Source organism: Tinamus guttatus, unplaced genomic scaffold, assembly GCF_059628265.1.
Source record: "Tinamus guttatus ecotype Peru unplaced genomic scaffold, ASM5962826v1 Tinamus_guttatus_pri_ptg000459l, whole genome shotgun sequence".
Taxonomy (NCBI): domain Eukaryota; kingdom Metazoa; phylum Chordata; class Aves; order Tinamiformes; family Tinamidae; genus Tinamus; species Tinamus guttatus.
The window spans coordinates 10,724,868-10,744,878 of NW_028288993.1; the positions used below are offsets into that span (position 1 = coordinate 10,724,868).

General features: G+C 48.8%; 2 protein-coding genes across 5 annotated transcripts in view; one reads left to right on the forward strand and one right to left on the reverse strand.

The window, feature by feature from the left end:
- KDM2B (lysine demethylase 2B) overlaps nt 1–1,887 on the reverse strand; it is a 98,147-nt gene extending 96,260 nt beyond the window's left edge. For 2 of the 4 annotated variants that reach the window (XM_088532558.1, XM_088532556.1), the window contains exons 1-2: nt 1,768–1,887; nt 678–822 (exon numbers count right to left, since the gene is read on the reverse strand). In XM_088532558.1, coding sequence (XP_088388684.1) covers nt 678–822; nt 1,768–1,818 — 196 coding nt within the window. In that variant the 5' untranslated portion in view covers nt 1,819–1,887. Of the gene's footprint in view, nt 1–677; nt 823–975; nt 1,084–1,222; nt 1,310–1,767 lie in introns of those variants that run through there. The other 2 variants (XM_088532559.1, XM_088532557.1) reach the window with 2 other exon arrangements.
- A 6,523-nt stretch (nt 1,888–8,410) lies between these two features.
- Nucleotides 8,411–19,557, forward strand: LOC104571562 (calcium release-activated calcium channel protein 1). Its single transcript, XM_088532555.1, has 2 exons — nt 8,411–8,702; nt 18,914–19,557. Exons 1-2 carry the CDS (start codon nt 8,589–8,591, stop codon nt 19,466–19,468), a joined length of 669 nt encoding a protein of 222 aa, XP_088388681.1. The 5' UTR covers nt 8,411–8,588; the 3' UTR covers nt 19,469–19,557.
- Nucleotides 19,558–20,011: the final 454 nt, after the last annotated feature.

Consider the following 20,011-nt stretch of genomic DNA (forward strand, 5'->3'; position numbering starts at 1 on the left):
AGGGGTCAGGGTTGAGCTTATCTCCCGAACAAATAACTTCCTAAATAAGATAGGTATTTAAATGCTCCACCACGTTATCTTTTCTAAGAGAAGCTTAAAATGCTCATGCCAAACCAAGCCTAGGGAGAAAAAATAAATAAAAGGAAATACTCTAAACTAGATTAGCAGCTCTACAGCTTTGACCATTTCATGAGGATTAGAGCCAAACTAGCGAGCTGGCTCACGCAGCCCTCGGGAGGGTGGATCCTGAAGGAAAAGGATCGGTGTCCCAGTAAGAGGAAGGTGACTCGGTAAATGCAGGTGACTGCAGTAAACGCAGGTGACTCGCCAGGCTGCCCGTGCCCCGGGGCTGTCCCCGTCTGTCCCCGTCCCGGTCGGGGCTCGCGCCGCGGGGCTGTGCTCGCTGCCTCTGCTGCGAAATTTCAGTCCCCTGCGCAAACCGGGGGCTGCAGGGCGGGTGGGGGGGGGGGCGCAACTTAACCGGCGACAGAAACACAAAGCACTTATTGACTTTAAAGCCCGCGAGCCGGGAGAACACGCTCATCCATTGCATCCTTTGGAAAAGCTCCTGGATTCAGCAGGGGGTGGGGGGGAAAGGAATCCCCTGGGGCTACATGGGGGCTGGGGCTCCTGCCTCCTTGGCGAGATCCCTGAGCACCCCCCGGGCCGCCCTTTACCTTTCCCGTCCATGGCACGCACGAAATCCCCGCGATACGTTTTACTCTTTAATTTCTCCTCCAAATTGAAACTCCTGATGCTGACGATTTCCTCCACATCCGAGAGGTCCTCGTTCTCGTCGTAGCGCCTTCTGCCAATAGCTCGCTAGAAAAGAAAAATACACGGGACAGAGACGGGGGGGTTGGCGGGGAGCAAATCGTGTGCTGATAAGTAGAACCTGGCAGGAATCATTAAGCCGGCAAGGCGCAAAATTAACAAAACCTGAACCGAAACGGGCAGCGCAGCTGCACGCACAACCTTTTCCATCCCGTGCCCCTCAGTTACACACGAATAACAGGTGTTTGGCTGCAGGGAAACTAAAACTTGGGCTGTTGCTTGGAGGGGGGAGCGCGCGCGCAGCCCCGGGACGCGCAAGGCGCCGCGCACCCCGCGCCGCGGCTCGGCGGCGGCCGCGTCATTTTTATTATTTTTGCACGTGAGCAGCAGCTAATTCCCGGGGGGGGACGGGAAGCGCTAAATCGCAGGCTCGGCGGTCGGTATTTACATAATCCGAGTGTTTCCATAGTCACACCGGAAGCCGCGGTTTAAAAACAGCCCGCATTATGTAACAGCGCCGGTTATTCGCTTTCTATCCCCCCCACGGCCCCCCCAGCCCAAACCCCGCGTTCGCCCGGAGCCTGCGCGGGTTTTTCCTTTCTCTTTTTCTTTTCCTCCCCTTCCCCACGCCAGAAAGAGAAAAAAAAAGAGCCGGGGAAGGGGCGGAGGAGCAGGGGGGTCCGCGCAGAGGGGCACCAAGGAGCAGGGGGCGCGGAGCGGGCCCGGCGGAGAAGTTGGCGGCGGCCGCACACAAAGGTAAGTGCGGGGGGGGGAGGAAAGAAAATAATAATAATTATATATATATTATTGTCCCACCCTCTCCTTCCCCTCGGTTAAATTCCACCCCCTTCCCGAGTGCCTGAGCTGATTCCTCGCGCACTGAAGTAGCTCTGCCTGCCTGCGCTTCCCATGCATCGCTTCCCTTTTGCAAACAATTAAGCACAAATCAATTAAAAGGCACAAATAGGAAATAGACCGAAGGCAGTTACACACCAATCTTCTTCCAGAGTCTTTCTCTGCCTCCATTTTTTTGGAGAGTTTCATCACTTAATTGTCAACAGTTCCTGTCCTGCAAATTTGGGCCCCAAAATAGGGAGCAGGAGGGGGGAAAAAAAAAAAGGAAAAAAGAAAGAAAGAAAAAAAGCCAGGTCTGTAAAGTTTTGCAATTTTGCACCAGCAGTTTTGGGGGGGTGGGGGGACAAGGGGAGGGGGGCGGCGATGCGTTTCGCTAAGGACCCATTTCGAGGCCGGGGCACGCGGGGGCGGCGCGGGGGCGCCCCGGGCCGGGGCTCCCGTTGTCGCCCGTGTTGTCGCCGGGTCACGAGTGCGCGGGGCGCCGCACGCAGGCGCCGTGCGCGGGGGGGGCCCCGCCGGGCGCCGCTTATTGCGCGCGGGGAGGTGCATGGGCGTCCCGGGCGGAGGGGTCGGCAGCGCCTCTTCTCGCTGCTTCATTAACGCCCTGTTTTAATTAACGCCCTAACTCGCTAACCCTAACATGAGGCGGAGGGCTGCGCCGCGGGTCCCGGTGCCCGTGAAGACAGCGTTGATTAGAGCTCCGGGAAACAAAGCTGCGTTCGCGGGACGCGCGAGCAACAGGCAGAAATCGCAGGTGACGCAGGGGTTGTGAGTAGGAAGGAGTGTATAGAGCGGAGCTAGGGATGTAGAAAACGTACAGGTCGGAGACTGGCGAGTCTTGCATTTCTCGGACACCCATTCACAGCCAGTCCCGATGGATCCCGAGCAAACAGCGGGAGATCTGAGTGCGGCAGCTGGGGCGGACTGTGCGTTTTGAGCAGCCCGCGGGCCCCGGGGTGCTGCGCGGCTCTGAAGTGACATCCTCTACTGTCCCACCCCGTCCCCTCAAAAAGAGGATGTCAGGGAGCATCTCAACTCACGGCCATAGGCAGCTGCTCCTCTATTTTGCAGTGTTATTAAGTATTTTGCAAAGTGTAAAACATTCCAATTCAACTCGATGGGCCTTTCTGGACATCTCTTTAGAAAGCTCCATATTTTAATGGACCCTGACATGTGGATAAAGGAAGAATTTGTCTAGTAGACAGAATACTACCTTAAGATTTAAGGTAGGAGGCTTCTCTTTCTGAATCTGCCAATAGCCATTTGCAGAGTCCCAAAAAATCGTGTAATCTTTCCCTAACACCTCCCTATTTGCAGATGATTTAGCATTATCATGTGTTGTATAGGTTAGACATTGAAGTGTGGGCTCCAGATGGCTATTATATTGAATGTGATATTAATCCATAATCCTCAAAAGATGCCTGCATGTGATGACCTTTCAGTCAAGATTACTCAATCTTAAAATTAAATGCACGTGTGCATCTGTAGCACTGAGGACAGAGTACTTGCCTAAGATAAATGAATGTTACTAGAGGATCATCAGGCAAAAACACATAATCCATCCATTCGATAAAAGTCCCTGAAAAAGAACAGAGACATGAAAGAAAACTCATTTTTCTATTTTTTTTTCATATAAGCAATCTGAGACTATTGGTATATCAAGCAAACCCACCGAGGACTATATTAATCACACACACCTGGAAATACTATGGCATGTTGTTAAAGTATGGGAGTAAATGCGTTTCAGAAATACCAGTTTTAATCTCCAAGTCCCTAGACATTCATTCTTAATCTTAAAACAGAAATTATTTGCATTAAACTACATCCCACCATTAAAACTAAAAAAGCCGGGTATGATATAGGGGATGTGACTACCCACAGCTGCATTTGCCAGGATACACACATTTAGGAGCAATACTAAGCCACGTGCGTCGGGACTAGGTTTAGTGCCAACAGCTGAGGATTTGGGCTCGTTCCCTTCTGCGCTGCCCCTGCCACGGGTTTCCAGCAGGGGCTTCTCCTGGTGCTGGTCCCCACAGGCAGCGCTTGCTGCAGCACAGCCCATTGCTGCAGCAAGTCGGGTTTCTTTCCAGCCCAAAAGAAAGGGGAAAAATACTGTGAAAAGTAGGGATGATTCGCCAGAAACTGGTTGAGATGTACTGCCACTCCTCAAAATATAAGTCTCAGTTTGATGCCAATGTAAGTTAAATGTTTATGTTCTTATTGTGTTTCATAGTGTGTTGCATCCTGACTTTGTTTACTTAAAATTGGGATCTGTCATTTAAAATTTATACTGCAAAGTTCTCAATAAAGTAAGAATTCTAATTCTGTGCTTGGGCTGTATGAAGAAATTGCTTAATTTTGCCCCCATTGAGCCTTCAGGCATATTTATTTCCCATTGGATAGGATGGACAGAAATAATCTTTTAAATCTTTTTTTTTAAAAAAAAGTCTTAACTGTGGAAGACCTAGTAGTACATGCCTTACCTTGGGTTAAGATGGAAGGCCAGATATTTAAACACTTCATTGCTCTATGAAAGAAATGAAAAATGATTATATGATTTTCTAGACAAGATAGATAAAAATATTGAATCTCTGGAAATTCCATCAATTAAACTTTAAGATTTACCTTAGATGAGATCAGAAGAGACAGTTGCTTTAACTTCCTCACTGCTTTGGACTCCTGACAATCCTTTTTTTACTTGCTTCTTGCAATTGCTACTCCTGGTGTTTTGTTTTTAATGCAGAACTACCAGACTTTGCACTTTGCGGTAACCTGATTTGGTTGGGTGCAATAACAGGAACAAATGTAAGTGATCATTTGCATGTGAAGCTGGCAATCCGCTTTAGAAACTGCTCTGCAGAGGGTAGCAACTTTGCATGCTGAGGACTCACATTAATATAGTACTCAGAGCACCTATTCATTTCTCTTACAGAAGTACATTTATAGCAGGAAAAATAAAATCATGAGTATCTTTGTGAGACTGTACAGATCTCTGAAGGCTCCCTGGAAAGAAACTTGGACTTCTGCCACCTGTTCCTATTGTGTTCATGCACAAATGATGGGGAGAATGGGTTGAAATTACCTGTAATTAGGGGTAATAGTGAACTGCTGCTGAAAGGGGTGGTCCCCTCCTCCTGTGTGTTCCTCCCTCCTGCATTAGGTCCAGAGTTCAGGCAGCCACAGGGTAAAACAGTTTGGTAAGTGAATCCAACAGAAGGTGAATCCATCAAGAAAAAGTATTTTTCATCGGCCAGCACATGGAGGTCTTTGCAGCCATTTGATCAATGCAGAAGGGAGAAGATGGGGGAGATGAAGGAAGAGAGCAGGACTACACCCTCTCGGTGGCCTCCTGCAACTGCACTGGTCACAGGTAACACCAGACCAGTTTTGAAACCTCCAAGACCATTTCAGAACGGCCTTAAGTGTTTCTAAGAGTTAACTAAGCACGGCTGACTCTTCAGCTAACTCCAGAATGCTATAGAAGAGTAGTTAGGTTTGGAAATACAAGAATGCATCCTCTTTAGGTTGTATTTTAGAGCTCAGAAATGACTGGATGGAGCATAAAGGGGAAAAAATGGGTATGCTGTTAATAGTCGTAGGATTTTGGTGAAGAAAAAGAAATTGATCCCTAATAGTTGTTGTGTTGTTTTGTTTTTTACAGGAAAGAAAATGCATCTTTTAAAGCTGCAATGATGGAGCTTGTAAGTTTAGAATTAAGACTGAGTTTTGTTTGGAAATGTGGATGGGACAGGGTTGGATTTATTTACTGACTGGGTCTGATCCAGTAGGTCCCTTTCAGTACTGTTTATTTGAATGACGAACTCAAAATTAATCAGTGTACAATTACATCTTCCAAACTTTCTGATGAACAGAAGTGGGAGAGATGGATGGAAAAACAGTGAGTTCAAAGTATTTTTACATAATTCTTGGATCGCAAGGTAAGTAACCTGGATTTGCTATATGAAAAGCTTCCATTTTGACTAAACTTCTAATCTGGTTTTGACATATGATATATGCTAAAAGTAGCATGACCAAGAAAGCAGTCTTTCAATTTCAGTATAGCAGGTACTTCATCTTTTTTTTTTTTTGTCAAGCAATTTTATTTTTAATACAATTGCTTAGAAAGACAGATGAAGTCCTTAGCTGCACATTTCTCTCAGCTTTATCTTACAGAGAACTAATTCAGATGAGCAACAGCTGTGGTAATGAGGAATTCAAATTTTATAATTATACCCTTTTCTACTTGTATAGCTCTTTAATGCTATTGAGTCTCCCTTTACAACAACCTACACCTCTGCACCAATATCACAAGTACAAGCACGTTCTCTTTTAGATAAATCGATTTTAGGAAACAGGACAAGAACTAGGTATTATTTGTGCAGTAGTACTTGCATGTTATTTTAGTGTTCAACCATAGTTGTGCACAGAGATGAGAAGCACCGGTGAGTAATCGTGTTGTATGCACATACAAAAACATTTTGCATCCCCTATGAACAGCCATGCAAAAGAGTTTTAAATGTACAGTTTCCACAAAAATCATGACAGAGGAACAGTCCTAAGGAATCTCTGCTTGACGTGTGTGGGGGGGGGGGAAATTTATTGCTGTTTTCTGATTATTATTTTCTCAAGTAAAATGTGGTAATGAAATCACAATATGGTTGTTATTCATTGCTTTGCAATCTGCTGCTCGGACTTAAGACTAGGGCACAAATGGGAAATGGAGAAAGCTTTCCGATGATTGGGAAGGTGTTTCTTTTTTTTTTTTTTTTTTAAGAAATAAAACACATTGAGCAAAGAGAAGAATTTTCTAATGCTATTTTATGCTGGCCTTTGCTGGCCTTTCACTTAAATGGATCCCATGGAGTAGTATTGTCATCCCTAAAAGAGAAGGCAATAGCAAGCATTCCATGGAGGCTCTTGCACAACAGCAGAGCTTTCACAGAAAAACTCGGTAGGTCAAACTCATTCTCTTGCAGAGGTGTTTAAATGCCCCTGCAGATAAAAACGCACCAAGAGCTGTTTTTAACATGAAGATTCAGCTTATTTCCTCACAAAGGTCATTCAGTTCTATTGCAGTAAGAAACTGTAGCTCCAGGAAATGCATCAGGAGGCTTCAAATCACTAAGAGTCTTCCTTGGATGCTTCAGCTATCCCTTCCTAAAGAATTTTGTGTAGATTAACTAAAAACTGTAACAGTAACCTATTTTACTATAGATTGCCATCAGTTTTACATTAGAATATGTATAACTAAGTGAAAAACCTTGCAAATCAGAGAAAAACATGGAGAGGAACACAAGAAACCTGTTGAGGACTTCTGTGCCATACTTCCTAAGCAAGAAAGTTTCAAAGCAACAATTAGTAGTACTTTTGATAATTTCTCATGCAAGTAGCATTGCAGTGATTCAGCTTGTATGCGACTGTCCCATCTACCTGCAAATAGTAAAATTATATTAATCCAGTTTTGCTTATTTTTAAAATTCTGATTTTTTTCTTACTAGAAATTATTAGCAACAAGTTTCTTTCACATTCCTCGACTCTCCAGATCCACAAGTGTTGTTGTTTTTTCCTCGGCATGAGCACAGTATTAAATGTCAATTTTTCAGAAATCCTCATTGCAGCACATATTTGCTGCAGAACTCGACTCTCGTTTGCCCTGTGTAAAATAAAGAAAATATAAATGGTTTAACAATGTTGGGTGATAATTAAATGTTTCAACATTGACTCTGTATATCTGGTTTAAACATTCTGCTTCATAATCAGCTTTATCAGTTATGAACTGCTGATAAAAGCTTACCAGCAGCATCTCAGAGCAGACCTCCAGCGAGGCACCTGGGGGCTGCAGAGGAGGGACATGATGGGGGACCCCTCACCTCAGTGTGGGGCAGGAGGAGATAAGATGGAGGCCCCTCACCTCAGCATTGAGGAGGAGGCAATGGAGAGGGACAAGATGGGACCCCTCACCTCAGTGTGGGGCAGGAGGAGGCAACGGAGGGAGGGTAAGATGGGGGACCCTTTGCCTCAGTGTGGGGAAGCAGAAGGTGGCAGAAAGGAACAAGATGGAGACCCCTCACTTCAGCATTGAGGAGGAGGAGGCGGCAACAGAGAGACACAAGATGGTGACCCCTCACCTCAGCATTGAAGAGGAGGAGGCAATGGAGAGGGACAAGATGGGGGATCCCTCACCTTACTGTAGGGCAGGAGATGAGATGGAGACTCCTCACCTCAGCATTGGGGAGGAGGAAGCAGTGGAGGGGGGGACAAGATGGGGGGGCCCCTCACCTCAGTATGGGGCAGGAGGAGACAAGATGGAGACCCCTCACCTCAGCATTGGGGAGGAGGCAACAGAAAGACGCAAGATGGGGACTCCTCACCCCAGTGTGGGGAAGGAGGAGGCAGGGGAGGGGGACAAGATAGAGGGCCCCTCACCTCAGTGTGGGGCAGGAGGAGACAAGATGGAGACCCCTCACCTCAGCATTGGGGAGGAGGCAACAGAGAAACGCAACCTGGGGGGTCCCCTCGCCTTAGTGTGGGGCAGGAGGAAGCAGTGGAGTGGGACAGGACGGGGACCCTCACCTCAGTGTGGGGCGGGAGGAGGCTGCGGAGGGGGGACACGACGGGGCCTCGGCGCGGGCCGGAGCCACCCCCGCCACGAGCCTCCCCTCTCGGCACCGGCGGCCCCTCGGGCACGAGGCCGGCAGCGGCTGCGGGGAGGCGGGCGCCGCGCAGCCCAATGAGGCGGGGCGGGCGGGGCCGGCGCGCAGGCCCCAGCGCCGCGGCGGCAGCGGCAGCAGCGGGCGCGGCCCCAGCACGGGCAGGAGCCGCCGCCGGGCGCCATGGGGTGTTAGCGCAGCTGGCGCCCTCGCTCTCCCGCCGGAAGGAGCCGCCGCCGCCTCGTGCCTCCCTCCCTCTCCGCCGCGCTCGGTTCCTCTTCCCGCCTCGCCCGCCGCCCGGAGCCCATGAGCCTGAACGAGCACTCGATGCAGGCGCTGTCCTGGCGGAAGCTCTACCTGAGCCGCGCCAAGCTGAAAGCCTCCAGCCGAACCTCCGCGCTGCTCTCCGGCTTCGCCATGGTGAGCGGCGCGCGCCAACGGCCGCCGGGACGGGACGGGACGGGGACGGGACACGCGGCCGCCCGGGCGCCGCCGCTGACCCCCGCGGCCTCCGCCGAGCCCCGCCGCGCAGCCCGGTTCCCCCGCAGTTAGTTTTGCCTGCAGTGTTCTGAGCCCTTCTCCTTAGGAAATCCGGAAGCTAATTGATTTGCAGGGTTCTTTTTTGAGGGGGTGCATATTTTACAAGTGTCTGGTTTTTTTGGTGGCCTTTTCTTTGCTTGGACACGGATGAAGGCGGCCTGGCGACCCGCGCCGTTCGCGGCGCAGCCAGCTCGAAGTTAGTTTGTGCTGCGGGAACTTGCCGCTCGCCACATCCTGCCGCGCGTCGCAGCGCCCGGTCCTGGGCTGTGCCACTGCGAGGGGGGCGCTCATTCCCCCTTCCCCATTTTCGTTTTGACTTTTGCATAGATTTAAAAATGCTTTTAAAAAAAAATCTATATTTTCATTCCTAAGAGCTCTTCCCCCGAGCAGCTGCCGTCCCGCCCGGAGGAGGATGCTTTTTGGGAGCCCAGGGCCCAGCCTGCGGCAGCCCCTGGAGCGGTCAGATAAATGTCACTGCGCGGCTCCCCGGGCTAAAAACAGCGCCCGGCGGCTGCACCCGGCTTGGCGTGACTGACAGGCGGCCGTGCAGCACCCAGGGGCCACGCGCGCCCGCTCGCGGTGACGGTGCCCTGTGTCCACTCGCGGTGACGGTGCCCTGTGCCCGCTCGCGGTGATGGCGGTGCCACCCGTGCCTGCTCACGGTGACGGTGCCCTGCGCCCGCTCACGGTGACGGTGCCGCCACCTGTGCCCTGCACCCGCTCGCCCTGCACCCTCTGACGGTGACAGTGCCCTGCGCCCACTCACAGTGACGGCGCTGCCGCCTGTGCCCTGCATCTGCTCATGGTGACAGCGCTGCCGCCTGTGCCCACTCATGGTGGCAGCGCTGCTGCTTGTGCCCTGCATCTGCTTGCGGTGACAGTGCTGCCACCTGCACCTTGATGCACCCGCTCTGTAAGAACTGCCTAAAAGCCATACTCAGGCTGCTGTACTTAAGCTATTAAATCCCTGCACTTCCAGAAGCATTGCTCTGTGGTCTATAAAGCCCCCATGGATATGGCGCATGTGGGGTATGGCTGATTTGGGATAATTCGGGGGAAAAAGGCACCTAGTTCTAATTAGCAAAATTTCTGGTAGTGAGAAATGTTTAAATGTTCATAATAGTAAGGTATTCTGGACATCACCCTGCTCAAAAATTCCCCCTTTTTTTCTTCCTTTGACGAGCCGCTTGGAAAATCAGCTTCTAGATTCATCAGTTTTGTTGCTATAGATAGTCCTCTAGCTGGGACTTTCTAATCCGTTTTTGAAAAAGATGACAATTCTTTAAAAAAAAAATTCTTTTAAATAACTTTGCATGCTACTTACCGACTTCTGCATTGAAAATCAGGGCCTTCCGGCACACCTTTGCAATGTTCCTAAATTCTGCATATTCTTTCACAACTCACCTTTGAACAATTTGCTGATAAAGCACAATCTAATCTTAGATCTAAAACATAAAACAGCAGTTAAGCATCATTGTTCCTCAGTTTTCCTTATCTACACAAGGAACAGTGAGCCTAGATGACCCATCCAAGACCATACAAGTAAAAGGATGGGAACTGGCAGCAGTGGAATGTGCCTGTTTTCATGCCTGCTCCATCCTTGCTCTTTTATTAAACAATACTTTCATCCTCTGGTATGAACTAAGTATCCTCCGGGAACTATTCCTTTATTGTGGGACTAATTACTTAAATAACTGCAACGCCTCTTCCCTCATGGCCTCTTCCCTCACTACCCGTTAAGTGAACGCTAGTTAGATGGTGTATGGGCGTGCGGAGAGACTGCAGAGGTTAGTTATGTGATGAGTATGAAAATGCTCAGCCAGGTTTTGTGTTCGCAAGGACTAGGGTTCTGCAGGGAGGACTGGTAAAAACCTGTTTTGATGTGAATGTGAATTCTGGATTTTGGAGCTGCACATCACAGCTTGTGCGAGCCTCAGAGGAGTGGATATTGGGTACCCAGTTCTGCATTCTGGATGCTCCCCAGCCCGTGGTGCCAGCAAGCAACAGCAAATTGTTAGATGTAGCAAAAGAAAGTCTCAACCATAGCCTCCGCGTAGGATATGAAAGGCCCGAGGGTTCGGCTGATTACTCACATGGGCTGGTGTTGTGCTGATCTCCACCTAGCAGAGGCATTTGGTATTTCTCACTTGTGCATTCAGTCCTAGCTCTTAATTTTTATTTATTTATTTTCCCCTCTGTGGCTGTCTTTATTTCTTAATCCAGCCTATCGCAGTGCTACGGGTAATATTTAGCTAGCATTATTGCTAGCACTACATCATTCCTGAACACTGGGATCAGGAGCTGTAATGCAGACACTGCAGACAGGGTGTTTTGGGTTGAGCAGAACAGACTTGGTGGCTTCGCATCGTCACACACTGATGTGACAGCCCCATCTTACTTGAGTTGCAGAGGTCGCATGGAAATTGTTAAATCACAGCAGCCGTCAAACTGAAAAACTCCCCCCACCCCCGTTAATAGCTCTGTGAATAGAAACTTGGCCTAATTTAGGAATCTAAATTATTATACTGCCAGGGCGCTTGGCTGTCTTAATTATTTAGGCCTTTGAGGGGTTTGTTTGCCAGACAGTACGTTTGACTCGTAAATGGCTCTACCGATGCAAACTGGCTAGGCTGTCCTCCAAATAGGAATGTACAAGCCTCAGACGCTGCCTGTTGTCAGAGAAGTGTCAGCTCCTGCCTTTGAAGCGGAGCCATTGCTGACTTCGGAAGACGGCTTCAGTCATCTCTTGTGAAAGACTGACTGCACTGCTAAATATTTATGAAACGAATTTCCATCAAATTAGTTGGTCTTGCCTAGGAAAGACTCAGACCCGCTGCTGTAAGCACAATCCTGCTGCTGTAGAGGTTCCTCTGCGGTTGTAAACCCTAAGGGATCTCCCTTTAGGAGCTGTTTTAGCCCTGTTCCTCTGGATTGCTAGCGGCGCAGCGTGCAATAGCTGCATTTGTGACCTGCAGGAAAGCAGTACAAGCCGAGTTTTACGGCTGCTGCCACTGCTTAAGACTGTCCTGCTGTTGCACTTGCAGGCGAGAAGGGGGCCCTGAAGAATCTCCAGGCTATAAAAGGCCTCTTTTATTTGCTTACAGTCCTGAGAACGGCTTTTCTGTTGCTCCTTCGAGCGTCCGGGCCGCAAGGGCTGAGCAGCAGCGTGGAGCCCTCGGCGCTCTGCCGTGTCCATCCCGCACAGCCACAGGAGCTCCGGGGTGTGAAGCTGGTTTAAAGCCACTGGTACCTTCTGCTGTGCTGTGTAACCTGACCTTGTTCTTACAGATTTATTGTAAGCAACTCTGGAGGAGCTGTGGAGAAGTGCTGCCTCTTCCAGATGCATTCACTGTGATCATAGTAAACACTTTAGTGTTTACTAACATGACAAAATTAAATCATGTGTTCAGGTGGTGGCTTATAAATATGAATGCTTTTTGCCATTTGATAAAATATAGTAAGTTGAAGTTGAGATTTTAGGCTAAGGGATAAATGTACTTTCTCTTCAGTTTAAGACCAGTAACAACAATATCATTATTTTGACTTATATTTTCTTAATTTCCAGTGACTGGTTCTAGCCCATATGGAGCCATATTGTACGAGTTTGCTGTGGCTCTTAATGAATGGTGCAGAGGCTATAGGGAGCTTGGCTGTGTGTCCCTGTTCCTAAGAGCAAATAGTTCTGTCAGGAAAACAGACCGATGGGCTCAGGAGCTGAGGACAGGCTACGGGAGCGCTTATTTTTTATGAGCTTATGACACCTCTCTCATCCCCAGCCTCTCCTATGGTCCCGCACGTGGGTTAGCTGGGGCTTTGGGATGGGATTTGTTACTGAAATAGCCTTTTGATGAGAGCTTCAGCACTCTGAGAAGCCACTTCTGTGGTGGTGTTTATTTTTGTTGCTCTCTTTCTAGTAGTGTGCACTATGAAGAGTCACTCCCATGTATAAGTATACAAATAACTAGATGTAATCAACTCTCATGGATTAAGCTTGCAGTTATCCCAGTGTAACTTGGGGTATGTTGGTTCAGCAAGGTGCAGGTGTTTGTGTAACACTGGGGCTCTTACCCGTCCTCCTCGCTGTTTGGAAGGACCTTGACCGTGTTCAGGCAGCAGAGCCTTCCTGTAGACCGTTCCCGATGAGCTGCTGCTGTGTCCAGACTACGGGAATCTTGTCGCATTCCTCTGTTGCCCGTTTGGGAAGCATGGAAGTGCTCCGTGGCTTTAGTGACTGGTCTTTGCAGTAATGATGTCGTTTCTGAAGGGGCTTTGCTTGTTGTGCAAAATCCGCAGTGCAACTTGCTCCTGGTGTGGTAGGAGCTCTGCTTCCCGGAGCGTTCAGTGACATGAGTCATTAGGAGATCTTCTGTAGTTAAACCCAGGAGCTTTTAATAATGAAACTGGCTTCTTGCTCCCTTGTTCCTGTCTGAATCTTGGATAGAAAGGACTGGAGAGCAGTTTTGATTGGAGCTTTAGACTGGTCAAAGCCTCCGGTAGGGTTTGTGGTGGATAAACCACAGCCATCCCAGCACGTGGCCTTCAGCAGCTCTTGACCCAGCCCTTGGTTACAAAATGTATTTAGCTGAAATCAGGCAGTTTGCAGGAAAGCAGCCCCAGAAGCGGCAGTGAAGAGCTGGAATGGGCTGTGGCCCTGTCAGATTTAAAGCTGTTTGTCTGTCCCGGGACGTGCTGAACTCAAGTTTGCATCTCGGCTGCGTGTTAACGCCCGTATCTGATCCCGTGGGAGATGGAGGATAAGAGCCCACAGAGCAGCGCAGTTGTGACCCACGGTGCCTGTGTTGTGTCCCTTGCTACCAAAGCGAGGGGTCAGCCCTGCAGAGAAGGGGATGAGAGGAAGTCTTCTACAAGTAGCTCATAGATGATATACATTGGTTTGCGATAAGGCTTTTTGTTTCCTTTTCTGTATGGCAACAGCTAGTGATTTTTTTGAAAAAGATGCAAGCCCGTGATTACGGCTCTTGAAAACTATTCACTGCTGTTGTTGCTTCATGCGAAAACAAAGAGCAGTTTCCTCTTTTTCCCATGTTGAAAAGCCTTGAGTGTCAATGTGACCTGCTGCACGGGTGGCTCTTAGGGCAGTTCTCCCTCTGTTTTCCTTCTCACATTGCCTGTCACATTTTATTTCCCCTGGATACTTTTTCCTGTAGAGAACACAATCCTAAAACAGAAATTGAACTTCAAACTCGCATTATGCTGGAAATTCAACCCAAGTTAGGTGAAATCAGGCTTAGCTGAGAACTGAACAGGTCACTAGTCCACATGCTGCTGCTGCAGCAGCAGTGAGCAAAAGGCAGTGAGGCAGCGCGGTGGCTCCTGCTGCGATTCTGAAGCCGTAGGAGCTTCTCAGGCTTCGTTTGCAGTTGTGTGTGACCGATGGTTGTTCGTAATGGAATATCGTGGTGGAAACTTTTATTAGCACAGTTCACTTCTCGCAAAGCCGCAGAGCTGATGCTTGTCAGAGGCGCTGCGGAAGTGCTCTTGGGAGGACAGAAACCTTCATAGAGAGCAGGATATTTCTTTCTTTTTTTTAAGCAGGAACCTCATTTGAACTACATCTGAACTGCAGTCCTCTTTCTTAGCAGCATGAGCGTCCTTTAACTTTGTCAAGAAGCTGTATTTCAGACTTACAGCGTTGTCAAGGGCTGTAGTCAGCCTGTCAGTCATTTCTGTAGGATGATCTGATGTTAAAGTTAGCTCTTATTTGAGCCGGGGATTAGGCTGGATGACATCTTGAAATCTCTTCCAGCCTGGCTTGTTCTTTGATCATGTAGCAAAGCAAGATGCTTGCAGCAACCTTGCTGGCTGCGCAGTAGAAACCAGGACGCGAATGTTTAAAGAAACTGTAAAAAAGGTGAAGGAAATGGTGCTGGAGTGCGTCGTATTGGCTGCTCCCTGCCCTGGCTGGCCCCCGGGGGAGGGAAAAGCCTCCTGCCTGGAGCATCGTTCGCATCCTACGGCTCGGACCGTGCTGGATGCGCTCGCCTGGGCCTCGATGCTGCAGGGTGGCTGTGCGAGAGCTGGTGTGATCCAGGTGTTTGGAAATCTTGGTGTGAACAAAAGTGACGAGGAGCTTCTTGCCTCTGCCTGAAAACGGGCACGGGGGCCGCTCATGGGCAGCAGCTTTTTGGCTGAGGTGCCTGGCTCGAGGTTGGCCCAGGCAATAAAAAGCAGCAGTTTGCACCTGGAAAGCGCTGGCGGTCTGAGCGCCGGCTCCTCGACAGGGCGAGGGACAGGATGGGGCTGGGTGTTCACAAAGGGCCGGGCAGGGCTGACGCTGCCGGGCACGAGCGCGGGGCACCCCCAGCTTCCCAAAGCCTGCGCTGCAAGGCCCGTGGAGCTGCGGGGGTGGCAGGACGAGCTCCTTGCTTTCCCTGCTCCTCTTGGGGTGTTGTTAACACCGAGTGTTACCACATTACTCAGAACCGCGGCGTTTTCTTTTTGCTTAAGGGTGTCTCTGTCCAGCTCATTAGCTGCAGTGTGTTTTTTTTTTTTTCCTTTCCTGTCCCTGAACCCATGGAAACCTCTCCTGTCTCTTTCCTATGCACATACCCTCTGGCTTCTACCTCACGCTCTCACTGAGGAGGGTTTAGGAAAAACATCCATCTCCCCTTCTGGGAACTTGCCTTTTGCAAGGAACCACGTTGGTGGAGCTGCACTTCGTGTGTCTTTTCTCATGAGTGTATCTTGAACGCTCACAGCGGGGATCTGTTACCGTTACTGTTGGCATCTGTGATGCTGTGACCACTTCAGAGTCGAGAGAAATATTTTTCCAGATGCTCTCATCTCCCGAGTCGCTAAATCGTCCTGTTTGCTTGAAGCAATGGTAACTTGGCAGCACGTAGGCTACTTTAAGTGCTGTAGATGCCAGCCATAATTCTAGAGAAAGCTCCTTGGTGCTAGAGCAGCGGGGCATGGCTCGAGCCGAGGGAAGTTCCACCCTTCCTGCTCCTGAGGCTACTTGTGACAACCGCTGAGGAACAACCGTCATCTTGCTGAACCTCAGAAAACTTATTGGGCCCTACAAAACAAGAAGCTTCCTCTGCAAAGCAGCTTTGCATTCATGTGTGTAGGATGGGACTCCTGCCCTGGGTTTCCCTCCTTGTTACAGTTTGCAGGTTGTCTCTGATTGTGGCTGCATGGTGCTAAGTGTCCGAGTGCTCCTTCAGTTAATCTGGTTTCCTGCCAGGGTTTGTTCTGATGGTGCATACAGTCAGGGCCAAATCAGAAACAGGTATGTTTAGATTAAGTGTGATTACTTAGCATTTCTTTTAGGTCAGTAAGGGCTGTGGAGAGGAATAAAAGTTTCTTCCTCTTGGCGCTTTCCTGAGATGGGAGGAGAATAGTAGCTCCAGAACAGCTGGTGTTTTGGAATTGACCTGACTGGAATTCCAAACACCACTGGAGGTGGTGTTTGGAATTAAGAGTTCTGACCAAACTCCAGAATCAGGTGTTCAGTATCATCATTATTAGAGACTTTGAGCAGTGAAAATACAAACTTTCTTTTATACTTGGGAAATTAATTATTTAATCATCAGTTTTTTGAAGAAAAATAATTAAAAATGCTTCATCTTTTGAAGCTCCTTAGTGTCTTATTTGGCTACGCTCCTGTCATAAGCACTAGGATGGACTATTAAAATGTCTTGAAATACTGGGATATTCTGGAGTCTAAAATAGAACTGGCAGCTCAGCTTTCAAAACCAACACAAGCACCAGGAAATTTGAGACGAAAAATGTCATTAGGTATGAAGATGAATGCTGTGTGGTGAAAGATTGCAGGAACTGTATGAAAACCGGAGCGTGCCCGGCAGCCCGGGAGCTGCCTGGGGCCTGCGGGACGGTTCCTGCAGGGAAGAGCCGTGCCGGCCGAGGGGATGTCCTCCCCAAAACCCACTTTCCGCAGCTGGGAGAGCAGCCTTTCTGCATGTTCCAAACGGAGCTCTTTCACCCTTGAGATGCTCAGCATAGGGAGATGGGCAGCAGCCGCGGCGGGGTTGATCCGTGGGTGCGTTGGCCGTCGGGAGCTCTGCGGGCCCAGCACATCTCGGCTCTGTGAGGGCAGGGAGGCAGCATCCCGCTCGGGTGCAGCTCCCGGCACAGGAGCAAGGTTGCAGTATTTTTTCCTGGTTTTGTCGCCGCTTTTGGATCTGCCCCAGACTCTGTGAAATCTCTCCTCGTCTGACTTGATGAGGATTGAGGTGTTTGTAATAGATGCTGGGCCAAATACAGTCCAAACCACTAATGGCACCTGCGGCAGACTGCGGCAGACTACGGCTGTGTCGGTGGGAACAAAAGCGCCCCGTGTTTCGTGCACCGCGTTGCAATAACCGGTTTCATCATCTTTTTGAGGGCAAAATGGTAAGTTACAGAAGAGCTGAGTGAAGAGCTTAGCGCTGTGCAAGCTCTGTGCCCCCTCTGCAGCTGCACGGGCCCGTGCCAGCTTCAGTGCTCGGCAGGGCCCTGCTGGACCCATTGGCCCAGGGACAGATTGAGAGATCCCTGCCTCGTAACCAGGCTGGGTAACCAGGCTGGCTTTCCCGGGATTGGGAGCTGCCGTTTCCACGGAAGATGGAGAGTGGGCAGGAAGGAGCGGCCTGGATCAGCCTGATCTGTGCCGGCCATGATCCCTTCCTCGTGTGATGTACACGTATTTTGAGTTTGCTCTTAGTTTTCCTCTGCGTTTAAATGTTTTTTGACTATTTAATGAGATCCTTTGAGAAAGAGGGCTGCATATAGAAACACCACTGCATCTTTTTTGTGCTTTGTCTCAAAGGCAAATTTATCAGTAAAGCGTATTTATTTCTTTTAAAGCACTTGAGGATTGATGTCTCTAGTCAGCTGTGCATGCTTAAAACCACCTGCAACCTTAAAAACTTCTGTTGTTGGATACATTTCCTTTATCGGTGATATCTGAGTCTGGCTTAAGAATTTGCTAGTGCTGGTTTCTGCTCCCTAAGCCTGGGCACGGTTGGAGTTTATAAAAGGGCTGCGTGTCCCAGTGAAGGGCTGCACCGCGGAGCATCGTCCCGAGGCAGCGCTCCTTGTCCATAAACACGGCCGGGCGCCGCTTCCAGAGTTTCCTGCTCGCCAGGAGTCTCTCCGCTACTGCCTTCATCACAAGAACAGGAGGATTTCTGTTGTGAGCAGCAATTAATTGTTAGTTTGGATGGTACAAACTGCTCTGCTGCTTGGATGTGGGATCTGAGCACACTGAACCGAGCGATTTCTTCTTTCATCTTCTCCTGAAATGTAAAGAGCATCAAGCAATGTCTGGGAGCTCTTTGTCTTTGCTTTTCTGGGAGGCCTGTTTTTCTTTCCTCCAGCCTTCTCTACCCCAGACATGGTGGAGGCTTCGTGCTCTGGAGCCTGCCTAAATGCTCATTTTGAATGAAGGAATAAAACTGAGAGACGATCTTCTTAATGAAAGGTTTCTGCTCTTCAGACCTGCTCAGGTAGAACACAAAAGGACCATCAAGATTGTGAAGGGCAGTCTGCTGCCTTTGCAGGGTTTCACCTTACGATACCTACTTCAAAAGGGTTTGTATTCATTTGGGGCACAAAACATTTCCTAACACCCTCTACAAACCCCACAATCCATACTAAAAGAGCAAAAAGCTGCCAGTAAAAGATACCACAGAAAATAAACCTTTCACTTAGGAATCCAAGTGTGTTGATCATAAGGTCCAGCTGTTCTGCTGGGATGAGCTGGAAGTGGCAGCGTGGTTGTGCTGTTAACAGCTCTTCTGTTTGTTGATGGTTTGCTTTACAGCTGAGCAGGAAGTATAAAAAGGCCTAACCATGTGTGCTTTGATACCTCTGATGCAAATTTTGGCCAGATGAAAAGGTTGTAGAATAACATGAAGAGAAATTGAAATGTGGGGGATTATTTTGTTTGGATCAGAAGGTGCTCCTGAAATGTTTGAACTCTAAATAAGTATTTTTATTGTCCAGAATGTGATGTTTACTTATCCTAGAATAAAAAATGGTTGCAATGATCAGATTTAAACTTGAAATATCTATGTCATAATATTATTTGACTATGGATTATTTTGTATTTTTTCCTTTCTTTTCAGGTTGCTATGGTGGAAGTCCAGCTAGATGCAACTCATGAATACCCTCAAGGTCTCCTCATAGCTTTCAGCGCCTGTACTACTGTCCTTGTTGCAGTTCATCTTTTTGCGCTCATGATAAGTACTTGCATTCTCCCAAATATAGAGGCTGTCAGCAACGTGCATAACCTCAACTCGGTCAAGGAGTCTCCCCATGAGCGCATGCACCGGCACATCGAGCTTGCCTGGGCCTTTTCTACTGTCATCGGGACTTTGCTGTTCCTTGCAGAGGTGGTGCTACTCTGTTGGGTGAAGTTTCTCCCCTTGAAGAATTCATCCCAGAACAGCAGCTCTACCATCACATCAGGAGAGGCAGCAGCCATCGCATCCACATCTATTATGGTTCCCTTTGGACTGATTTTCATTGTGTTTGCAGTCCACTTCTACCGCTCCCTGGTGAGCCATAAAACAGACAGGCAATTTCAAGAACTGAACGAACTTGCTGAATTTGCCCGGCTCCAGGATCAGCTGGACCACAGAGGTGATCCCATCTCCCCAGGTGTTAGCCACTTTGCATAACCCTGTACTCAAAGAAAATAAATGCACTTTTCTGCTTCTGCCTTGCAATGTTGACTCCCCCCTGCATGAACTGGTTGAACTATAGATTTGTTTTTAAAGAGAGATTTATAAATGTTGTTCTAGCTTTTTTATGGGGAAAAAAAGAGTGTCGTTGTCATAGCGTTGTGGATACCTGCCGTCTGGAGGAACGGCTGGTGGGGTAATGGTGCACAGCATGAGCCTTCCTCCCCTAACGAGTCCCATGCAGATTGCTGCTTGTTCCTCTTGAATGGCAGCCACATAAATACACGGAGAATAACACTGTAATCTTTGGTGTTTGTTAGGGTTGGATAGAGAACCACTTTTCCTCTCTCTATTTGATGTTGGCATTTACTAGAAGATACTGCTTGTCCAATACGTGTTGCATGGCATGATACAAATTACTTGGGATACGCAGCAATTAGCACTTGGTTTCAGTGCTAGCGCTGCGCTCTCCGGAAAGCCTGACAGATGGTGAAGTGAAAGCCTTCCCACCGCCTTCCCCCGCTGTGTTTTGCTGCCAAG